Source organism: Megascapheus bottae, chromosome 2 (assembly GCF_031878675.1).
Source record: "Megascapheus bottae isolate mThoBot1 chromosome 2, mThoBot2.hap1, whole genome shotgun sequence".
NCBI lineage: Eukaryota > Metazoa > Chordata > Mammalia > Rodentia > Geomyidae > Megascapheus > Megascapheus bottae.
The window spans coordinates 44,487,493-44,507,891 of record NC_143510.1 but is presented as its reverse complement, the minus strand read 5'-3'; the positions used below and the strand labels follow the sequence as shown (position 1 = coordinate 44,507,891).

Below are 20,399 nucleotides of genomic sequence, written 5' to 3'. Positions count from 1 at the left end.
TGCTGAGGGGAGGTTGGAGGAGCAGGGAAAAATAAAGCAATACAGAAAACTACTCTGATTAAAATGAATGAATGAATGAATGAAAGGAGGGTAAAACAGGTTCTAATGCTGTGTGCTAGACATTTTTAGCAGGAGGACCAAACAGAGAGGAAGAATGAGGTCAAAGAACATCTTTTGCATATAAGTGTAGAGAATAATGAAACCTATTCAAATTGTTTTAGAAAGGAGAAAGGTAAGAGAAGGACAGAAGGGGTTAAGTCTGATCAAGGTACACTGTGTTATGTATGGAAATATCACAATGAACCAGCATGCTTGTACAACTAATGCAAGAGAGAGAGCGGAGAGTTAAGAGAGAGAGAGAGATAGAAAGACACAGAGAGACAGAGAGACAAAATTAAAAGAAAATGTGAAGTAGAGCTGCGGCTCAATTGCTGGAGAACTAGCCTTGAAGAGAAGCTCAGGAACAAGGCCCAGGCCCTGAGTTTAAGCTCTAAGGCCAGCACAAAAAAATATAAAGAAAAATACAAGCTCAGGAAGTACAATTAAACTCAAAAGAATACGGCAAACAGAACATGCCTAAGTGTACAATCATACAACTTGAAATTACCCCATCACTACTAAGCATATTAGATACGGACCTGGTTAGTGCTTGGGTGGAGAAAATACAAAAAGTACAGAAAAACTTTTTTTTTTGCCAGTCGTGGGCTTGAACTCAGGGCTTGAGCACTGTCCTTAGGCTTTCTCAAGGCTAGAGCTCTACCACTTGAGCCTCAGCACCACTTCCAGCTTTTTTCTATATGTGATACTAAGGAATTGAACCTGAGTCTTCATGCATGCTAGGTAAGCACTCTACCACTAGGCCAAACTCCCGGCCTCTGAACAGAAAAACATTTAACAAAGAGGACTACTATATTGTATTTATTGCACCTTGAACTCAGGACCCTGTGTTTTGATTTGGCTTTTTCTCTCAAGGATGGCACTTTACCATTGGTGCCATAACTCTACTTCTGACTTTTTGGTAGTTAATTTGAGATGAGTCTCAGGGACTTTGTCTCCTAGGCTGGCTTTGAACCTCAAGCCTCATATCTCAGCCTTTTGAGTAGCTATAGGCTTGAGGCACCGGTGACTGGTGATGATCATTTAGTCAACAAATTTATGTTCTTGAATTTATATGATTAATGGTTATAATGTCAACTTCTACTTGCCATAATTACTGCATATGCAAATACACATTTTGTATAGTTTAAAATGTTATCACAGACATGTCCAGAGTTAGGAAATTGTGTAGCTCTATAATCAAAAAGGTTAGATGGAAAGGCCAGGATGAAAACAGATGACAAGACCATAGACCATTCCATGAAGAGGGAAATTAGACATTCAACCAGAAAAGGAAAGCAAAAGGTTGACTGAATTCTGAGTTAAAAACAATTCCCTAAACTGTTCACCACTGACCTATTCTCCATCTCCAGGAGTTTGAATGCACTACTCCAGTGACCAGAAAAATGAATGAAGAAGTTAATATATCCATTCTAGATTAGTAGTAGTATCTGTAAATGACTGGCAAATAATTAGAGTAGTAGAAAAACTCTTAATCCTATTTATATAAAAGTCTCTAATCCAATCTATATAAAAAAAAATCTCATGGAGCTAAATATCATGGGGCTGGGTATGGTGGCTCACAACTATAATCCAAGCTTCTGAGGAGGCTGAGATCTGAGAATTGGCTCAAAGCCAGCCGAGCACTAAAGAGTCCATAAGACTCTTATCTCCAATTAATTACCAGAAAAATGGAAGTGGCCCTGTGGCTCCAAGGGTAGGGCAGGAGCCTTCAGCTGAAGAGCTTAGGGACACCACCTAGGCCCAAAGTTCAAGTCCCAGATCCACCACCCCCCCAAAAAAAAGAAAAAAAAAGGTATTCAGGGCCTGAGCACTGTCCCTGGACTTTCTCAAGGCTAGAGCTCTACTTCTTGAGCCTTAGCACCACTTCTGGCTTTTTTCTACATATGTGGTACCAAGGAATCAAACCCAGGTCTTTGTGCATGCTAGGTAAGCACTCTACAACTAGGCCAAACTCCCGGCCTCTGAATTTTTTACCTAACAAACCATGAGGCATAATTATAATTCACTATGTCAGTGAATGAAATTAGCTAGCCGCAAAAGCATTAGGTAACTAGAATGATTAGGCTAAGTATTTAATTTGTATATTGTATTTATCTTTAAATTTTATACTCAACTATTTCATCTATATACAACTTAAATTACATTAATTTAATAAGTTACTCTAAAATACAAGATATATTTAATACATATGCCCAAATACCAAAAAAATAAAAGACACAAAAAGACAAATTTTGTAAACAGAGAATATCTAGAAATTAAATCTGTAGGTGCACTATCTCTCACTAGACTTACTCCTACCACAAGGGGTCTTTTTCTTTAATATTCATCCTCTTATCATCATTTAAAATCTACCAAAAGGACATCAGCAATTACCTACAGCAAAGCCTTCTCTGGCCACATGATCTAATGACAACATAGCATACACCCAGCAGCAATTTATGCCCCTCTTCTCACTCTTTCTAAATTCCTCATAACCACCCACATATCTATATATTATATATAATTATTATATATATTATATATTCTACCAATTAGGCCAAACACCCAACCCCGCAGACTTTTCTAAAACCAATTTTCATGGGTTTCATTACTTTATTTTCCCACTTAAATATAATGTTCTTCCAGGCTGGGAGTTTGGCCTAGTGGTAGAGTGCTTGCCTAGCATGCATGAAGACCTAGGTTCAATTCCTCCGTACCACATATATAGAAAAAGGCTGGAATTGGTGCTGAGGCTCAAGTGGGCTCAAGTGGTAGAGCGCTAGCCTTGAGAAAATCCAAGGACAATGTTCAGGCCCTGAGTTTAAGCCCAAGACTGGCACTCTTTCTCTCTTCTCTCTTCTCTCTCTCTCTCTCTCTCTCTCTCTCTCTCTCTCTCTCTCTCTCTCTCTCTCTCTCTCTCTCTCTCTCTCTCTGTGTGTGTGTTCTTCCATCACTTTCACCCCTTCATCTCATCATCTGCTCACCCCCACCAAGACAACTCCCCTTTGACATTCAGGTCCATTTTTTTTTTTCCAGTCCTGGGCTTGAGCTCAGGGCCTGAGCACTGTCCTTGGACTTTCTCAAGGCTAGAGCTCTACCACTTGAGCCTCAGCACCACTTCCGGCTTTTTTGTATGCATGTGGTACCAAGGAATCAAACCCGGGTCTTCGTGCATGCTAGGCAAGCACTTTAACCACTAGGCCAAACTCCTGGCCCTCAGGTCCATTTTTTTAAGGTCTTGATTCCACATGAGAAAATTTGGATTTATAAGTTTGTGTCTTTGTAAAAGTTTTAGTACAGAGCAATGGCCCAGTACATATTTGGTAAATTAAAGAATGTGGAAGATTACAAAAAGACAAATTATAAAGTAAAATAGCTCAGCTGGGAGTTTGGCCTAGTGGTAAGAGTGCATGCCTAGCATGAACGAAGACCCGGGTTCGATTCCTCAGCACCCCACATACATAGAAAAAGCCAGAAGTGGTGATGTGGCTCAAGTGGTAGAGTGCTTGCCTTGAGAAAGCCCAAGGACAATGCTCAAGCCCTGAGCTCAAGTCACAGGACTGGCAAAAAAAAAAAAAAAAAAAAGAAAAAGAAAAAAAAAAGTAAAATAGCTCAAACCATTTTTCTCTAAACTAAAAACAGTTAAAGCTATTACTCGGGTATGTTTAGCTAGAAAAGAATAATATAATCTTAGTCAATTATACTTTTATTGGACTAGGCTTTGCATGACACAAATTTCATTTGGTATAACAACAAAAAAACATGTTTTTTAATTGGGCACAAGTGGCTGATTCCTATGATCCCAGCTGTACTTCAGAAGCTAAGGAGAAGAGGATCAAGGTTCCAGGCCAGCCCAGGCAGAGAAGTGTGAAAACCTCCTCTCAATGCATATCTGGTCACAGCAGAGCCTGCCGTTCATCTCAGGCTGTATGAGAGGCAGGGACTGGGAGGACTCCAGTGCCAAGTCAGCCTGGGCAGTAATGTCCGAAAGACTGTCTCCATGGAGCAACACTCAGGGGCAGAAGCTGGTAATCCTAGAGATAACAGAAAGCCTCAAGTAGACACATGGTGTTCTGGCAAGCATTCAGGCAGGGAGCAAAACCCTATCCTAAAAATAATAGTGGGGAAAAAAAATGGACTAACGGCATGGTTCAGCAGTATCATGCCAACTTAGCAGGAGCAGGCCCTGAGTTAAAACCCCCAATACATCAAAACAAAAAATATTAATGGGGTATGCTTAAAATTTTTTTCTAACACTCCTTTTGATTTTTGTTTTTGGTATTTTTGACCTTGGGGCTTGAATTCAGGGCTTGTGGTTTGTCCTTGTGAAGCTTTGCTCAAGGCCAGTGCTCTATCACTTGAGCCACAGCTCCACTTCTGGTTCTCTGGTGGTTAATTGTAGATAAGGTCTCAGTGTTTCCTGGATAGCTTGACTTCCAACCTGGATTCTCAGACTTCAACCTCATAAGAAGCTAGGATTACAGACATGAGCCATGGACATCTAGCAAACTTACTCTATTTTTTTATTTTTGGCCAGTGTTGGGGCTTGAACTCAGGGCCTGGGCACTGTCTTTGAGTTTTCTCAAGGCTAGTGCTCTACCACTTGAGCCACAGTATCACTTCTAGCTTTTTCTGTGTATGTGGTGCTCAGTTATTGAACCCAGGGCTTTCTGCGTGCTAGGTAAGCACTCTATCACTAGGCCACACTCCTGCTCTCCCCTTTTCTTATTTTTGCCAATCCTGGGACTTGAACTCAGGGCCTGGGGCACTGCACTATACCTGCACTTCTCTTGCTCAACACTAGTACTCTACTGCTTGAACAAATGCCACTTCCAAATTTATACTCTTGACTCCAAAATTTTAAACAAAAAAACCTCATTTATCAATATAGATTTAGCTCTAAGTATTTCATCACAGCTAGAAGTTTATAATCAGGAAATTATAAACAACCTAAATTTCTAATATATATACATATATTTATATTACTTACATGAACTAGTACATGTCTGTTATGAGTGCTTGTTAAAATATTAAAGATTATGAATGAGAATGAAAGCTCACAGTGAAAAGAGCAAATTACGAAGTTCCTAGTTGGTCTAGTATGCCCAAGGCCCAGGATTTAATGCCAATCCTAATGAAGTTCAAAATACAGATTTTCCTTCTAAGTATTATATAGAAAGAATATATACTCAGAAACCTTTTCTGTAAATACATAGATAGTGTAGATTTCAGAGTGGGTATATTTAATGGAAGTTTTAATGTTTTGCTGTTTGCTAGATATCCTGGTAAGACTGTTCTATAGTGCATACCCCTGAATTAAATAAAAATATGAAATATTGGAACCATCAGAGCATTTTATTTATTTTTTCCTTGAACTTTTATTAATTCAACATTTTCTTTTTCTTTTTTGCCAGTCATAGGGCTTGAATGCAGGGCTTGGGCACTGTCCTTGAACACTTTTTGCTCAAGGCCAGTGCTCTACCATTTGAGCCACAGCTCTGAGTAAGTGGTACTGAGGAATCAAACCCATGGCTTTCTGCATATTAGGTGAGCACTCTACCACTAGGCTACGCTCCCGGCTAATTCAACATTTTCTTTGATACAGTATCATGCTATGTAGCCCAAGATAGCTTTGAACGCATAATTCTCCTTCCTCCTCACAAGTATTGGGACTATATTAATTACTGCCAAGTATTAGGCTATTAATTCAAATATTATGAACTTATTAACATATACTTCATGAGCATACACTTTTTTTTTTTGGGGGGGGGGGAGGCAGTCCTGGGCTTAAGCTCAGGGCCTGAGCACTGTCTTTGGGTTTTCTCAAGACTAGAGCTTTACCTCTTGAACCACAGCACCACTTCTGACTTTTTCTATGTATGTGGTACGTAAGAAATCAAACCCAGGTCTTCGTGCATGCTAGGCAAGCACTCTACCACTAGGCCAAGCTCCTGGCCCATGAACATACACTTTTGAAGATAAATTTTAGAGTTCTGCATTGCTTAATTTTTTTTTTTTTGCCAGTCATAGGGCTTGAACTCAGGGCCTGAGCACTGTCCTTGGACTTTTTTCTCAAGGCTAGAGCTCTACCACTTGAGCCATAGCACCACTTCCAGCTTTTTTCTATGTATGTGGTACCGAGGAATTGAACCCAGGCCTTCATGCATGCTGGGAAGGACTCTACCACTAGATCAAACTCCCGGCCCCTGCTTAAATTATTTTATAATGGAATTATTCATTTTGTAAAAACAAGTTTGCATGAAGAAAAAGAATAAAGAAGGCTGAACAATTTATTATCTACTCCATATAAGCTTTTTATTAAAAAATTAAAAAAGAACATTTTATGTAAGTCGGACGCAAGTGGCTCATACCTATAATTCAAGGTACTCAGGAAGCTGGTATCAGATTATCAAGGTTTGAAGCCAGCCCAGGAAGCAAAGTCCCTGAGACTCTTATCTCCAATTAACCACCAAAAAAGCTGGAAGTACAACACTAGCATTGAGCACAAAAGCTCAAGGACAACACCCAGGCCCACAGTTCAAGATCCAGGCCTTGCAAAAAAGAGAACATTATATGTTTACAAAGAACTCTTTTTAGAGACACACCAGCACTTCCAACTTTTTGGTGTTTAACTGGAGATAAAAGAATCTCACAGATTTCCTGACCAGACTGGCTTTGAGCCTCAACCTCCTTTAGAAGCTAAGATTACAGGGATGAGCAACTATCACCCGGCTACAACCTACTACATCTAATGTGAGATTTTTTTTTTAGTTTAATATACAGTCAAGCGCTTGAACATCAACTCTAATCCTGTGTTTCTTTATGCAAAATAACATTAAATACATGTTATTATTATTGACCAACACTATTTCTTCAAAGTTTCTTGTAGCCCAAACATGCACTATAGATAGCTACCTACATTTTTAATGCAATTGTTTTTTTAAGAGTCAAGTGACGAATCTGTATGATTGTTTTTTATATCAGTATTTCTGGGGGCTAATTTCAAAACACAGAAGTTCAGAAATCTTAATAAACAAGCAAAAAACCAAAAGTAATCAAACTTGTTATTCATCTATAGTTTTTGAAAAAAAATTAAAATGTAATTGTATAATACTGCTTAATATTCCCATTCTATTACCACAAAAATAACAAACTGTATCCTTAAATGATAAGAGAAGTGTCCTGCTATTGTTTGAATACAAATTAGTTTAATGTTTTTGTGGATTTAAGGATACACTTGGGCTTTTATTTCCTTTTGAATTGTACAGCTATGAAATATACACTAAAATAAAACTTATTCAAACTTACTTTAAGATAACAATAGGATTATTCTTGTGCTTTTATTACAGATCTAGTAAAAGTTAAAAAATTAAATATAAAGCTGGGCACCAGTGGCTTATACCTGCAATCCTAGCTACTCAGAAGGCTGAGATCTGAGGATCACAGTTCAAAGTCAGCCTGGGCACAAAAGTCCCTGAGACTCTTATCTCTAATTAACTACCAGAAAACCTGACATGGTACCGTGGCTACAATGGTAAAGTGCTAGCCTTGAGCTGAAGAGCTCAGAGACAGCACCCAGGCCCAGAAATCAAGTCCCATGACTGACAAAAAAAATAAATAAAAATAAACATAAATAAGTTGATGAATTTATTTAATTATTATTATTATTATTTTTTTGCCAGACTTGGGCTTTAGCTCAGGGCCTGAGCACTGTCCTTGGGCTTTCTACCACTTGAGCCTCAGCACCACTTCCAGCTTTTTCCTATGCATGTGGTACCAAGGAATCAAACTTGAATCTTTGTGCATGCTAGGCAAGCACTCTACCTCTAGGCCAAACTCCCGGCCCGAATTTATTTTATAAACAGAAAATAATGTCATCTTAAATAAAAATTTTATTGATGATAAATACGAATTAGATCTCTAATCTAAAATCTAAATAGATATTAGATGTTATTAAAAAATTTCTACTTAATTATAGCCTCTAAATAAATATGTGTATAATTAAAGACAAAAAGATGAAAAGTCATGTGCATAAAATGAGAAACCACTTAATATGTTGTTAGATTATCTACATGTAAACCAATGTTTTAACATTTTAATTTATGTCAATTACCTTAACAAAATCTCTATCAGTCTTCTCTTTCCACTCTTCTCCGAATACAGTAGAAAAGGATCCTAAAGCTAAATGAATAAATAATACAGATAGTAAAATACAATTAAGTTTTAATTTTAATACAATGAAGCTTTGAAGAACCAGTACAACCAATTTTAATATATCTTATTCACTAAAAACTTCCTTATAGCAAATCAAAATAGCAGTGTAAATTACAGTAAATACTACTCCTATAATATTCTCTTAAATTATTGATTGAAAAAATAAATCTTTGTTTTTATATGCTAAAATTGTACAAGTTAGGCAGTGATGCAGCTTATGGGGTAGCTATTGCCTAGTGCATACAAGGCCTGGTTTAATCCTCAGTAACACACATAATATTTACTCTGTACTAGCTTCAGATTTATAGAGAAAAAGGACACTGAAAGGAGAGCTGATGTAACTATTATATCACTAAAGTGTCATAGAAGTCTCCACGTTAATTTCAGAAATAAATATATATATATTTATATATATTTATATATTTATATATAAATATATATATATATATATTTGGGGGATGGGTCATAGGGCTTCAATTCAGCGTGGGCACTGTCCCTGAGCTCTTCAGCTCAAGGCTACCTACCCTAGAGCCAAGCTCCACTTCCCATTTTCTAGAGGTTAATTGGAGATAAGAGTCTCAGGTCCTTTGGTGCAGGGCTGGCTCTGAACCTTGATCTTAGATCTCAGCCTCCTGAGTAGCTAGGAGCATGAGCCACAGTGGCGCCTGGCAAGGCTCATATTTTTTTAAAAGGCTTTTTTTTTTTTTTTTGCCAGTCCTAAGGCTTGAACTCAGGGCCTGAGCACTGTTCTTGAGTTTCCTCAAAGCTAACGCTCTACCATTTGAGCCACAGCACCACTTCTGGCTTTTTCTGTTCATGTGTTATTGAAGAATTGAATCCAGGGCTTCATGCACGCTAGGCAAGCACTCTATTACTAAGCTACAGTCCCAGGCAAAATGGCATTTTTTTTTGTAAGAAAGTCCCATGAATGAAGTCTCCATTAAGGAAGATTCTCAAGAGAATTCTTTACAAAATATAAAAATGATTGTTTAAAGTATGCAGTGTCTTCATAAAATACCTACGTACCTAGAACTCTTAAGTTTTCTTATGTGAATGGAATGATAGAAATACTCTTTAAATATTTTCTGAATACCTTTAGATTTCTACACTAAATAATTTAGTCCTTTAGACAATAAAAATATCCAAAGAGTATAATAAAATGAATGGCTTCTAAAGAGTGCCATATCTAATACACCAAAACTGGTGTAATCCTTTTTTTTTTTTTGGTGTAAACCTTATTATTCACATGTAGTCCTATTGAAAGATCAAATAATATGATTTCACAAAACTCTTCTACTTTTAAGAAGAATTCTTTCCAAAGGAATGTGTTGTTTTCCTACTCAATTCTACATTAAATGTTAAAAGCTACATTTCAAAGTTTAAAACAAAATGTGATTACAAAAGAGAGCCGGGCACCAGTGGCTCACGCCTGTAATTGTAGCTACTCAGGAGGCTGAGATCTAATGATCACCGTTCATAGCCAGCCTGGGCATGAAAAGAAAAGTCCATGAGATTCCTATCTCCAATGAACCACCAGAAAACCTGAAGTAGCTCCGTGGCTCAATGTGGTAGAGCCCTAGCCTTGATCTGAATTGCTCAGGGACAGCTCCCAGGCTCAGATTTCAAGCCCCATGACCGATCCCACCCAACCCTCCCAAAAAAGTCAGAGAGAAACCTTCATGTAATCAAGGAATTAGTTTCAGGCAGAAACTTTTTACCTTTTTTTATATTACTTTCCATTTGTTTTCAGATAAAATATGTATCAAATTTCTAAGAAGGCTATTCTAGATTATCTGCAATAAAATTATATCTGAAAGTTATACTTGATAAAAAAAAACAAACTGCAGAGAAAATAATTCATTTACTAAGATTTTGCCATTTAAACATAAAAATAATCAAACCCTTAGTGTTAAATGAGTTAACACATTGTTTCACAAACAGTACATGGTGCTTCCCATATAGGATAAAATAATTCCTTCTGCTTGGAAAAGATAATCTTGTTTACAATTGGATTGAGGGGGGGTGGAATGCAATGGGGAGTTTTACACTTAGCTAACATATGTTAGCAAAATTATGAGCAGGAAAAAGATCTGAAAATATAGTTTCTAATCTCTAATCAAAAGTAAGTTTTTAAAACTGAACAATTCATTTATTTGTTGGTTGGTTGGTTGGCCACGGGGCTTGAACTTAGCCTGGATGCTGTCCCTGAGCTCTTTTGTTCAAGGCTACCACTTTTAGCCACAGCCTCACTACCAGTTTTTGAGTAGTTAATTGCAGAGAAGTGTGTGGAGGGGATGTAGGTTCCTGCCCAGACTGGCTCTAAACCATGATCCTCAGATCTCAGCCTCCCAAGTATCTAGGATTATGGGTGTGAGCCACCAGCTCTTGGCTAAGCTGAGCAATTGAGTCACTAAAGAACAACTTAGTTAAAAGTTTAAGACACTTTCACAGAAAATAAACAATTCAACTTATAAGAATTAAGAAAAGTAGATTCTTCCAGATTGTACTTTTTATCTGAATTTTGTGAGACCTAATTTCCCCCTATCAGGAAACCAAGGTATTACTCCAAAAGTCAAGATTTATACATCAAAAGTTCTAATTAAGACTTAAAAAGTTAACTATATAAGGTGGCTACAAACATGTATTTTTCTAAAGTGATGTAGTTAATGCAGAAAAGCAAACAATACAACTTTACTGACAAATTATTCTTTTTTCTTAAAAACATTGAAAAAACATTGACACCTCTATAAAATAGTCAATATGTTCAGCTAAAACTTACTGTCATCAAATACCCCAGCATTAGCAAGTAATAAAGTGATGATTTTAGGGTCTTTTTCAAGTTGCATGACGTGCTTGCTTTCATTTGATAGAAGAGTGCATACATTAATTGCAAAGTCCACTTCATTTGGGAGTCCAGATAACAGTGAAAGCACCAATTTATTATAGTCGTTTGGCGAATTAAAGTCCATTGATAGCCCATAACTTTGCCGCAGATAATCTAGCAAAGAAGAAAAAAGTGTAGTTCTATTAAAGATAGGAGAATCTTATGGTTAGGAGTTGATGAATGCCTTCCTTCCTTCTTTCTATTGCTTTAGAAAATTTCCTCAACATTTTGGGTTTACTTATTGTTAGAATTACATTCTTTAAAAAGTATTACAATATCAAATGTAAACATTTGAACATTGTAAAAGTATCACATCACTTTTAATTTTAATTAATTTTCTTAACTACAATTCTATGCTTACATTGCAAAATACTGGTTGGATTAATCAGGATATAATTAGCAATAGCAAAGCCATCCTTTTTAGTTTTTGAATTCTGAGTTTTGACATATTTATCATAAGCAGTTTACATAGGCATAGAAACAAATCAATCAAAAGCAATTTCAAAAAATAAAAGCTTAGATTCCTATGCATGCAGTGTGTATCTTAAGGTGAGGTTGAGAAATTTTTAGTCAACCCTTTGTTTATCACCAGTTGTGTTGAAATTGCTATGTGATCTCTACTGCTTCTCAAAAGTAAAATGGTTGGCGAGGAGTTTGGCCTAGTGGTAGAGTGCTTGCCTAGCATGCACGAAGACCTGGGTTCAATTCCTCAATATCACACATATAGAAAAGCTGGAAGTGGTAGATTCTAGCTTTGAGGAAAGCCCAAGGACAGTGCTCAGGCCCTTAGTTCAAGTTCAGGACTGGCAAAAAAAAACCCAAAAGTAAAATGGTTAAGCTGGGCTCCAGTGGCTTATGCCTGTAATCCTAGCTGATCAGGAGGGCTGAGATCTGAGGTTCAATGCCAATCCAGGCAGGAAAAAGTCCATGAGACTCCAATTAACCAGCACAAAACTGGAAGTGATACTGTGACTCAAAGGGTAGAGTGCTAGCCTTGAACAAAAGAGCTCAGGGATAGCACCAAGGCCCCAATTTCAAGTTGCACAACCAATCAAAAAAAAAAAAAAAAAAAAAAAAAAAAGGTAGTATGTGACCACAACGTTAATGTACCTAGTTTAAATGAAAAAGTGAAATTTTTATATTTGTTGAAAGAAGACCTCTCTTTGGAGAGGCAGGACAATGCTACGTAAGAAAAAAATTGATAAAGCATATTTATGATAATGCATATTCGTGATAAAGATCATGAGTAGATACCTTGTTTTGAGGGAACAATTTTAATGTGTATAAAAGTAACTTTGTAACAGAAATTCAGACTATGCACATTTCAAATTACGAATACTAGGACATACTATACACAGAGTAGAGATAAAGTTGAGTAATTTTAGACTAGGGACCCTATGGATCTTAAGAATTTGAGGATTTTCCTACATGGCAGTCTCCTTGCGATCATTAGCTTTACAGATAGCACACATCTACTAAATAGATTTCTTTTTAACAACAACCACAATTATCTTGTGTTTACCACCCACCCAAAGTTTGTTTTGCTCCTCTGTAATGGACCCGATTCTCTACCCTTCATTGTGCTATTGCTCCTATATTTAAATACTAAGTGGAAATATACAGTATATAAGCATTTTTTGTGTGTCATTTATTTCCCGTAGCAAAATACATTTGAGCTTCATACCCACCATGATACATCAATCACTACTGATTCCTTTCTAAACATTGTGTATGTATTCCTAAGATATAAGTCATTAGACTATTTCTAGCTTGGGAAACCTTTAAGTAATGTTTCTAAAAGCCTTTACACACAAGATTCAGAGGGGACACATTTTGCCCATACTTCTTGGTCAAATATCTAGAAGTCTACTGCTGGGTCACAAAAGTTATATGCTTAACTTTAGTGTCTATAATATCTTGTATTTCATCTCAAATGTACAGACTTATCCCCTCTTCTTGCCAGCACTTAATATCATAAAGTTGTTTTTTTTTTTTAAATAAAAATCATTTACCTCATTTTCTCATGGCTGAGAATGTGGCTTAGTGGTAGAGTGCTTGCTTAGTATGCGTGAGGCCTTGGGTTTGCTTCATCAGTGCCACATAAACAGAAAAAACTCTAAGTAATGCCATGGCTCAAATGATAAGAGTGCTATCCTTGAGCAAAAAATGCTCAGGGACAGTACCCAGGTGCTGATCAAGCCCCAGCACTGACACATGTGCACACACTCACACTCACTCAGACACACATACACACACATCTCAGCAGCTTATTCTTTTAAGAACCATGTTAATCTGATTTGTATACGCTTATAGTTGATATGTTTGTGTCCTAAAAATGTCAATTCTAAAACAAATTAAGATTTCCTGTAGAACTGATTTAACAAAACAAACACTTATCAAAGTTCAAAAGGGAGAGAAAGGGCCTGGAGTTGCCTAGCATTCACAAAGACCCACCCGGGTTCCATTCCTTGGTACCAAGTACATAGAAAAAAGCTGGAAGTGGTGCTGAGGCTCAAGTGGTAGAGCTCTAGCCTTGAGAAAGTCCAAGGACAGTGCTCAGGCCCTGAGCTCAAGCCCAGGACAGACAAAAAAAAAAAAAAAAAAAAAGGGGGGGAGAGAAAGATGTACTTATAAAATACTAAGATAAAACTCTAACATATACATGTAAAAATGTTATTTCTAGAATCCTGAAGCTTAAATATACCTAGAGTATATTTTCCAAATAAAGCTATAACTATTTAAGAGGCAAGAAAATGAGACTTAGAAAATTTCTCAATAAAACATTCCAGAGATTTTTTAAAAGGTGAAACAACAAACCTAAAAAAGCAAACCAAAACCTCTTTAAATAAAATATAAAGTGTACTGCTACAACACATCTTAGGAGAAAATGATGTGAAGATTTCCCAGCACAAACCCTTTTAAGTTCAGATTTTTGCATTTCACTATGTAGCCCAGGCAAATCTGAAGCTTGAAATTCTTCTGCTTCAGCCTTCTGAGTGCTGAGATGACAGGAAGCACCTCTATCCTTTGTGTAGTAACATGGGAAGAGACATCACCTTCAGTTCTAAAATATTCGAGAAATGTCTCCAACATACTGGTGGAAAATGTTACAAAGTCACTATAAATTACTATGACAGACATTCTTCACAATAGTTAGGAATGGATAATAAGAATACATTGCTTGTTTTATGAACTTGACAAATCAAATTTCTCATAAAATATGTTAACAAGAGGTTTATCTTTGTGATTGTTGTTCTCAAGGTATTATATGCACCTATTTCTTTTCTCTTTTTTCCCCTTATGATGTATCTCTGTTATTACTTTATCTGACTTTGTTACCTGGTATATTGTATATACCCTTTATTTGTTTATATGTTTATTTGTTATAGGGAGGAGAAGGGCAAAAACAAGATTGGGAGGGGGCAAGGGAGGGAAAGGGAGACAAAACACTAGAAAGGGTATCAGTGTTCAAGAAATAATGTACCTATTACCTGATGAATATAATTAACCCTTCTATATATTACCCTGACAAAACACAATAAAAAATAAATATGTGAAGAAAAAGTTAAAACATGTTTAAGAAACCGGGCATGGTGGCTCATGCCTGTCATCCTAGCTACTCAGGAGGCTGAGATCTGAGGATCCTGGTTCAAAGCCAACCCAGGCACAAAAGGACCCGAAACTCTTATCTCCAGTTAACCTCTAGAAAATGGGAAGTGGGCTTTGGCTCAAGGGTAGGGTGGTAGCCTTGAGCTAAGAGCTCAGGGACAATGCCTAGGCCCAGGGATGGGTGGTACCCTTGGGCTGAAAAGCTCTAGGACAGAGCCTAGGCCTAGGGTGAGTTCAAGTCCCATGATATCCACCCCCCCCCAAAAAAAAAACCAAGATGTTTAAGAATACAGGAGTAAATGTAAAATATTCTACAGTTATTTAAGTTTTGTTAATGACTCCTAATACAATGTACACGATAAACTTCATTAGGCTTTTAAGACCAAGCCAGACAACAGTATTGTGTACCTATCACACAGCTATTTAGGAGGTTGTGACAAGGAAATCACTTTAGCCAGCAGTTCAAGATTAGGCTAAGCAATACATATCTATACTATGTCTCAAAAATGAATCTAAATGCTGTAATTTCCTGTCAGAATAGGGATCAGAAACTTAGTCACCATTTATGATTTGAAATTTATATAAATGGATCACTACTGACAAGTATGTTGTACAATATTTAGTTCTTCATTTTCAGTTAGGAGGAGGGAACTGCTCCTGGAATGCTGTTTCTAAGGATTTCCACAACAGTGTTTTTATTGATATTGGCAATGCCCACTAGAGTCCTGTTTGGACTGTGGGCTTTTGAATGCTGGTATTACAATGACTAGCTTAGGATCAAGGATCATTAGAAGCGTGGTTAGTTCCCAAACATCAGAATTCCATTCATTTCAATCACTAATGACTGTCAATTTTTACTTTCATGATTTTTTATGGAGTAGGGCAGTTCTGGGGCTTGAACTCAGAGGCTTTCTCAAGGCTACTGCCCTACCACTTGAGTCACAGCATGACATCTAGCTTTTTCTGTGTATATGGCACTAAGGAATTGAACCCAGGGCTTTGTGCATGTTAGGCAAGCACTCAACCACTAGACCACACTCCTGGCACTCACAATTTTTTTTTTTCCTGTGGGTCATGGGGCTTGATCTTTGCCTAGGCAATGTCCCTGACCTCTTCAGCTCAAGGCTATGGCCCTACCCTTAAGCCAAGCCCCACTTCCGTTTTCTAGAGGTTAATTGCAGAAAAGAAGTCTCATGTCCTTTTGTGCCTGGGCTGGCTTTGAACTTAGATCCTTAGATCTCAACCTCCTGAGTAGCTAGGATTATAGGCGTGAGCCACTGCGCCTGGCTTAGGGCCTCAAAATTTTTAAAAGGAGATTGTAAACAATATGTATATATACACACACACATTACATTCACAATCAGACACATACACATTTATTTGTTTCTTTGTTTATGGGGATACTCTGGTATGCTGAGCTTGATTGATCAAGGCTGAGGCTTTACCATTTGAGCTACATTTCCAGCGCTTCTTTTTAGTAGTTAATTGGAGGTGGAGGCCTGTAAATTTTCTGCCCAAGCTAGCTTCATATGAGTGACTGGCCTGAATGCAGATGTCAATGTTGAATTGTCCCAAAGCTCTAAGCAAAAGGGATTCACTGTTTCTTTCTCTTTAAAAAATCATTTTATCTAGCAGAGTACGGGTGGCTCACATCTGTCATCCTAACTATTAAAAAGGTTAAGATCTGAAGATTATACGTCAAAGCCAGCCCAGATAAGTGTTCTAAAGATTCTTTTTTTTTTTTTGGGGGGGGGGGGTAAGTCCTGGGGACTGAACGCAGGACCTGAGCACTGTCCTTGGGCTTTCTCAAAGCCAATGCTCTAACACTTGAGCCACAGTATCACTTTCAGCCTTTTCTGTGTATTTGATAGCAAGGAATCGAATCCAGGGGTTTCCTGCATGCTAGACAAAAACTTTACCTCTAGGCCAAGCTCCTGGTCCTGAGTCCTGTAAATTCTTATCTCCAATTAACCAGCAAAATGCTAGAATGGAAGGCATAGTTTAAGCCTCAACCATGAGCAAGAAAAGCCAAACATGAAGCCTTTAGAGTCCAAGCCCCAGTACTGGCACATGTGCACACACACACAAATACATAGTTAATAGTCCTCAGAAAAATTCAGATCCACATGTGTAATTTTAATTCTATGGTATTGTATTGTGAGACTAATATCAGAATGACAGAATACACCAGGTACCCTGGAAGCAGTGCCAAATAAAATTTATTATACTACCCTTCAAAATCTTTCAAAAATGTCTTAGAATATCTTATTTACAAGTATACTTAGGCAAATACCTACTCAAGTATATTCACATCAAAATGGGAATACAGGACAGTAGCATGGCGTAGTGGTAGAGTGCTTGCCTAGCATGCATGAATCCCTGGGTGTGATTCTTTGGTACCACATACACAGAAAAAAAGCCAGAAGTGGTGCTGTGATGCAAGTGGTAGAACACTATCCTTGAGGAAAGCTCAAGGACAATGCTCAGGCCCCAAGTTCAAGCCCCAGGATTGGCAAAAAAAAAAAAAAAAAGGAATACAATTATATGATAAAAATGCGGGCACAAATCAAGTGGGTTCTTGTTTGGTTTGGTTTGGTTTGGTTTTGAGACAGGATCTTACTAGATAGCCTAAGCTGGCCTTGAACACATGCTGTGACTTGCTCCCAATTTCAAATGCTAAGACTACACATGAGATTACTTGAGTAAACCACTCAATTCTTTTATTGTGATGCTGAGAATAGAATCGATGGTGTCATACATCTGCACTCAAGGTGAGGCAAGTGCTCTACACTAGGCCACAAACCAAGAAATAAACAGCTTCACACACTCTTAACTACTATGAGGTAATTCCATTTTAACATTTATTTAGAACACAGATACAGATATGCAAGGTAACCTATGAAGTTTAATCATGTTTCTTAATGGCTTGAAAAGTATCATCAATGCAAGATTTGCTTATATAGTGGACATTATATGGATTTGTACAAAACTGTGATGCTGTTATTGCTCTTTGTAGAAAAATAACACATGTAAATTCATAAATGCTGACAGTACTACTATCTCTTTTCAGGTTTTACATTCTATATAATCTGACATTTCCCAGCAATTATCAGTTTTTTCTCTTTATGAATCCCTAATCTTGACTTTTGTCAAACATGATACATACTGTATCAATTGTTCAGACTTTCCTTAAATCAAAGCAACTCTCACAGAATGGCTAAGAGCTGTGTCAGGATCAGTGGTTCAAGCCTTAATCCTAGCGACTTGGGAGGTAACAATGGGAGCCAGCCTGGGCAAAAATATAGTTCTTGAGAATCCATCTTAACTAGTGGCTGGGTACCTTTGTTCCAGCTGCTGATGGAAGTACAATGGCTGAAGCAGTGGGATGAATGAGGAGGATCACAGGTTAGGCCAGCTGAAGATAAATCAAGACCCTAACTTCAAAATAACCAATGCTCCTGGATGCTAGTGGCTCACTCCTGTAATCCTAGCTACTCAGGAGGCTGTGAGATCTGAGGATTATGATTCAAAGCCACCCAGGCATGAAAGTCTGAGAGACTTTTATCTTCAATTAATCACCAGAAAACCGGAAGTGGTGCTGTGGCTGAAGAGCTCAGGGACAGCGTCCAGGCCCAGAGTTCAAGTCCTAGGACAAAAAAAAAAAAGGAAAAAAGGCAGAAGCCAGGCGGGCATGGAGGCTCATGACTACTCAGGAAGCTGAGATCTGAGGATCAAGGTTCAAAGCCATCCTGGGCACAAAAGAATCTGAGACTCTTATCTCCAACTAACTTCTAGAAAATGTAGGGCTTGACTCAAGGGTAGGGCGGTAGCCTAGAGCTCAGGGACAGCGGTCAGGCCAAGTTTAAGCCTCATGACCCACAAAAAAAGTGCAAAAAATGCTAAAGCTGTGGTTTAAGTACTAGCTAAGTTCATTGCTCTGAGTTTAGTTCCATGTATTACCAAAACAAAGCAAAATCACAAACAAAAAGAGCTGTTGAAATATGCTAAGCACATTGATCATCTGTATAGTGTTATATGAATGAGTTTCACCAAACACACTCAAACATACTTCACATCTTTAGGAAAATCAGTTACAACCAGGAGTGGGGAGCAAACACATCCTGCATGCTTTTTATTTTCCCTTAAGAAGACCAAGTAGAACAAAAAGAAATTTGGGGAAATATAACAGCAGACACCAAATTCTATTTATTGCAATAGAGGAATATCAAGTTGATTGAAAAGTTTTCAAGGTCATTAGCACAATGTCTCACTCAATGTAAAATATCTTCTACAGCATCTCTGAATTAGGTAATGGCCATTCTCTCTCTAGGAAAAGAGAACATAATCACCTAACAAGTTGCTTAATTTGATTTTATCTGCTAAAACAATTAGTAAGCTTCTCTTTATGGTGACTTTAAAATGCTTTAAGACTTGTAGTAATAACTACCAATAAAAGCAAAACTAGGTTTGGTTTATACTCCTTGCTTCTCCCAAGTCAGTTATTTAAGCTTCTTCATATGCAGATCCCAGATTTTTTTTACTTTATTGAAGAATTTATTAATATTGATTTTTACATCATATTTTAAATGACAAGTTTAACAAGTGTTCAAGGAGGGAAGCAGATCCCAGATTTTAAGAGATATTCTCATTCTCTCCCTCTCTCCCTCTTCCCTCTCTCTGTCTCTTTCTCTCCCTCCCTCCCTCCCTCTCTCTCTCTCTCTCCCTCCCCCCCCTTGTTTGCCTGCCTGCCTGCCTGCCTGCCTGCCTGCCTGCCTTTTTTTCTTTCTGTGGGTCATGGGGCTTGAACTTTGTTTCAGCATTGTCCCTAAGCTCTTCAGCTCAAGGCTACCGCCCTACTCTTAAGCCAAGCCCCATTTCCCTTTTTCTAGAGGTTAATTGGAGATAAGAGTCTCAGGTCCTTTAGTGTCTGGGTTGGCTCTGAACCTTGATCCTCAGATCTCAGCCTCCTGAGTAGCTAGGATTATAGGCATGAGCCACAGCACCCTGCTAAGATTCTATTTCTTTAGTCATTAACTGGAGAAGAAATATGTAGTCAAGTTCAACATGTGAAAATAAGACAGGAGGACTGGTGAGAGTGACACAAATGAGACCAAGGACTGGTACTGGCATCAGCGAGTAACAGTAACAAATATATAGATTGAGTGTAAATTTTATAAAGGCTATGATCAAATGTCACTGATGTAAGATACAGATGATTACCTCCCTAGGTCACTCTTCCGGGTCATTCTATCAACCACAGAGCCATTACAAAGAAACCCTCATCACTTCTACACAAATCTCTATTTCATGTAGACTGTGTGATTCAAGTTCAGCTTCTGAATTTGTTGTTTGTTTGCTTGTTTTGCCAGTCCTGGGGCACTGTCCCTGAGCTTCTTTTGCTCAAGGCTAACATTTTATCACTTGAGCCAAAGTGCCACTTACTTCTGGCTTTTTCTGTTTATGTTATACTGATGAATCAAACCCAGGGCTTTATGCATGTGATGCAAGCACTCTACCACTAAGCCACACTCCCAGCCAAATTTTGAATTTTTTTAATCTCAGATTCTTCTGTAACTGTTAATAATTGTGACTT

General features: G+C 37.8%; 1 protein-coding gene across 1 annotated transcript in view; it reads right to left on the bottom strand.

Annotated features, from left to right (window-relative positions):
• Arid2 (AT-rich interaction domain 2) overlaps nucleotides 1–20,399 on the bottom strand; it is a 149,633-nt gene that overhangs the window by 45,941 nt on the left and 83,293 nt on the right. The window contains exons 6-7 of the mRNA XM_090324527.1: nucleotides 11,093–11,311; nucleotides 8,213–8,280 (exon numbers count right to left, since the gene is read on the bottom strand). Coding sequence (XP_090180653.1) covers nucleotides 8,213–8,280; nucleotides 11,093–11,311 — 287 coding nt within the window. The remainder of the gene's footprint in view (nucleotides 1–8,212; nucleotides 8,281–11,092; nucleotides 11,312–20,399) is intronic.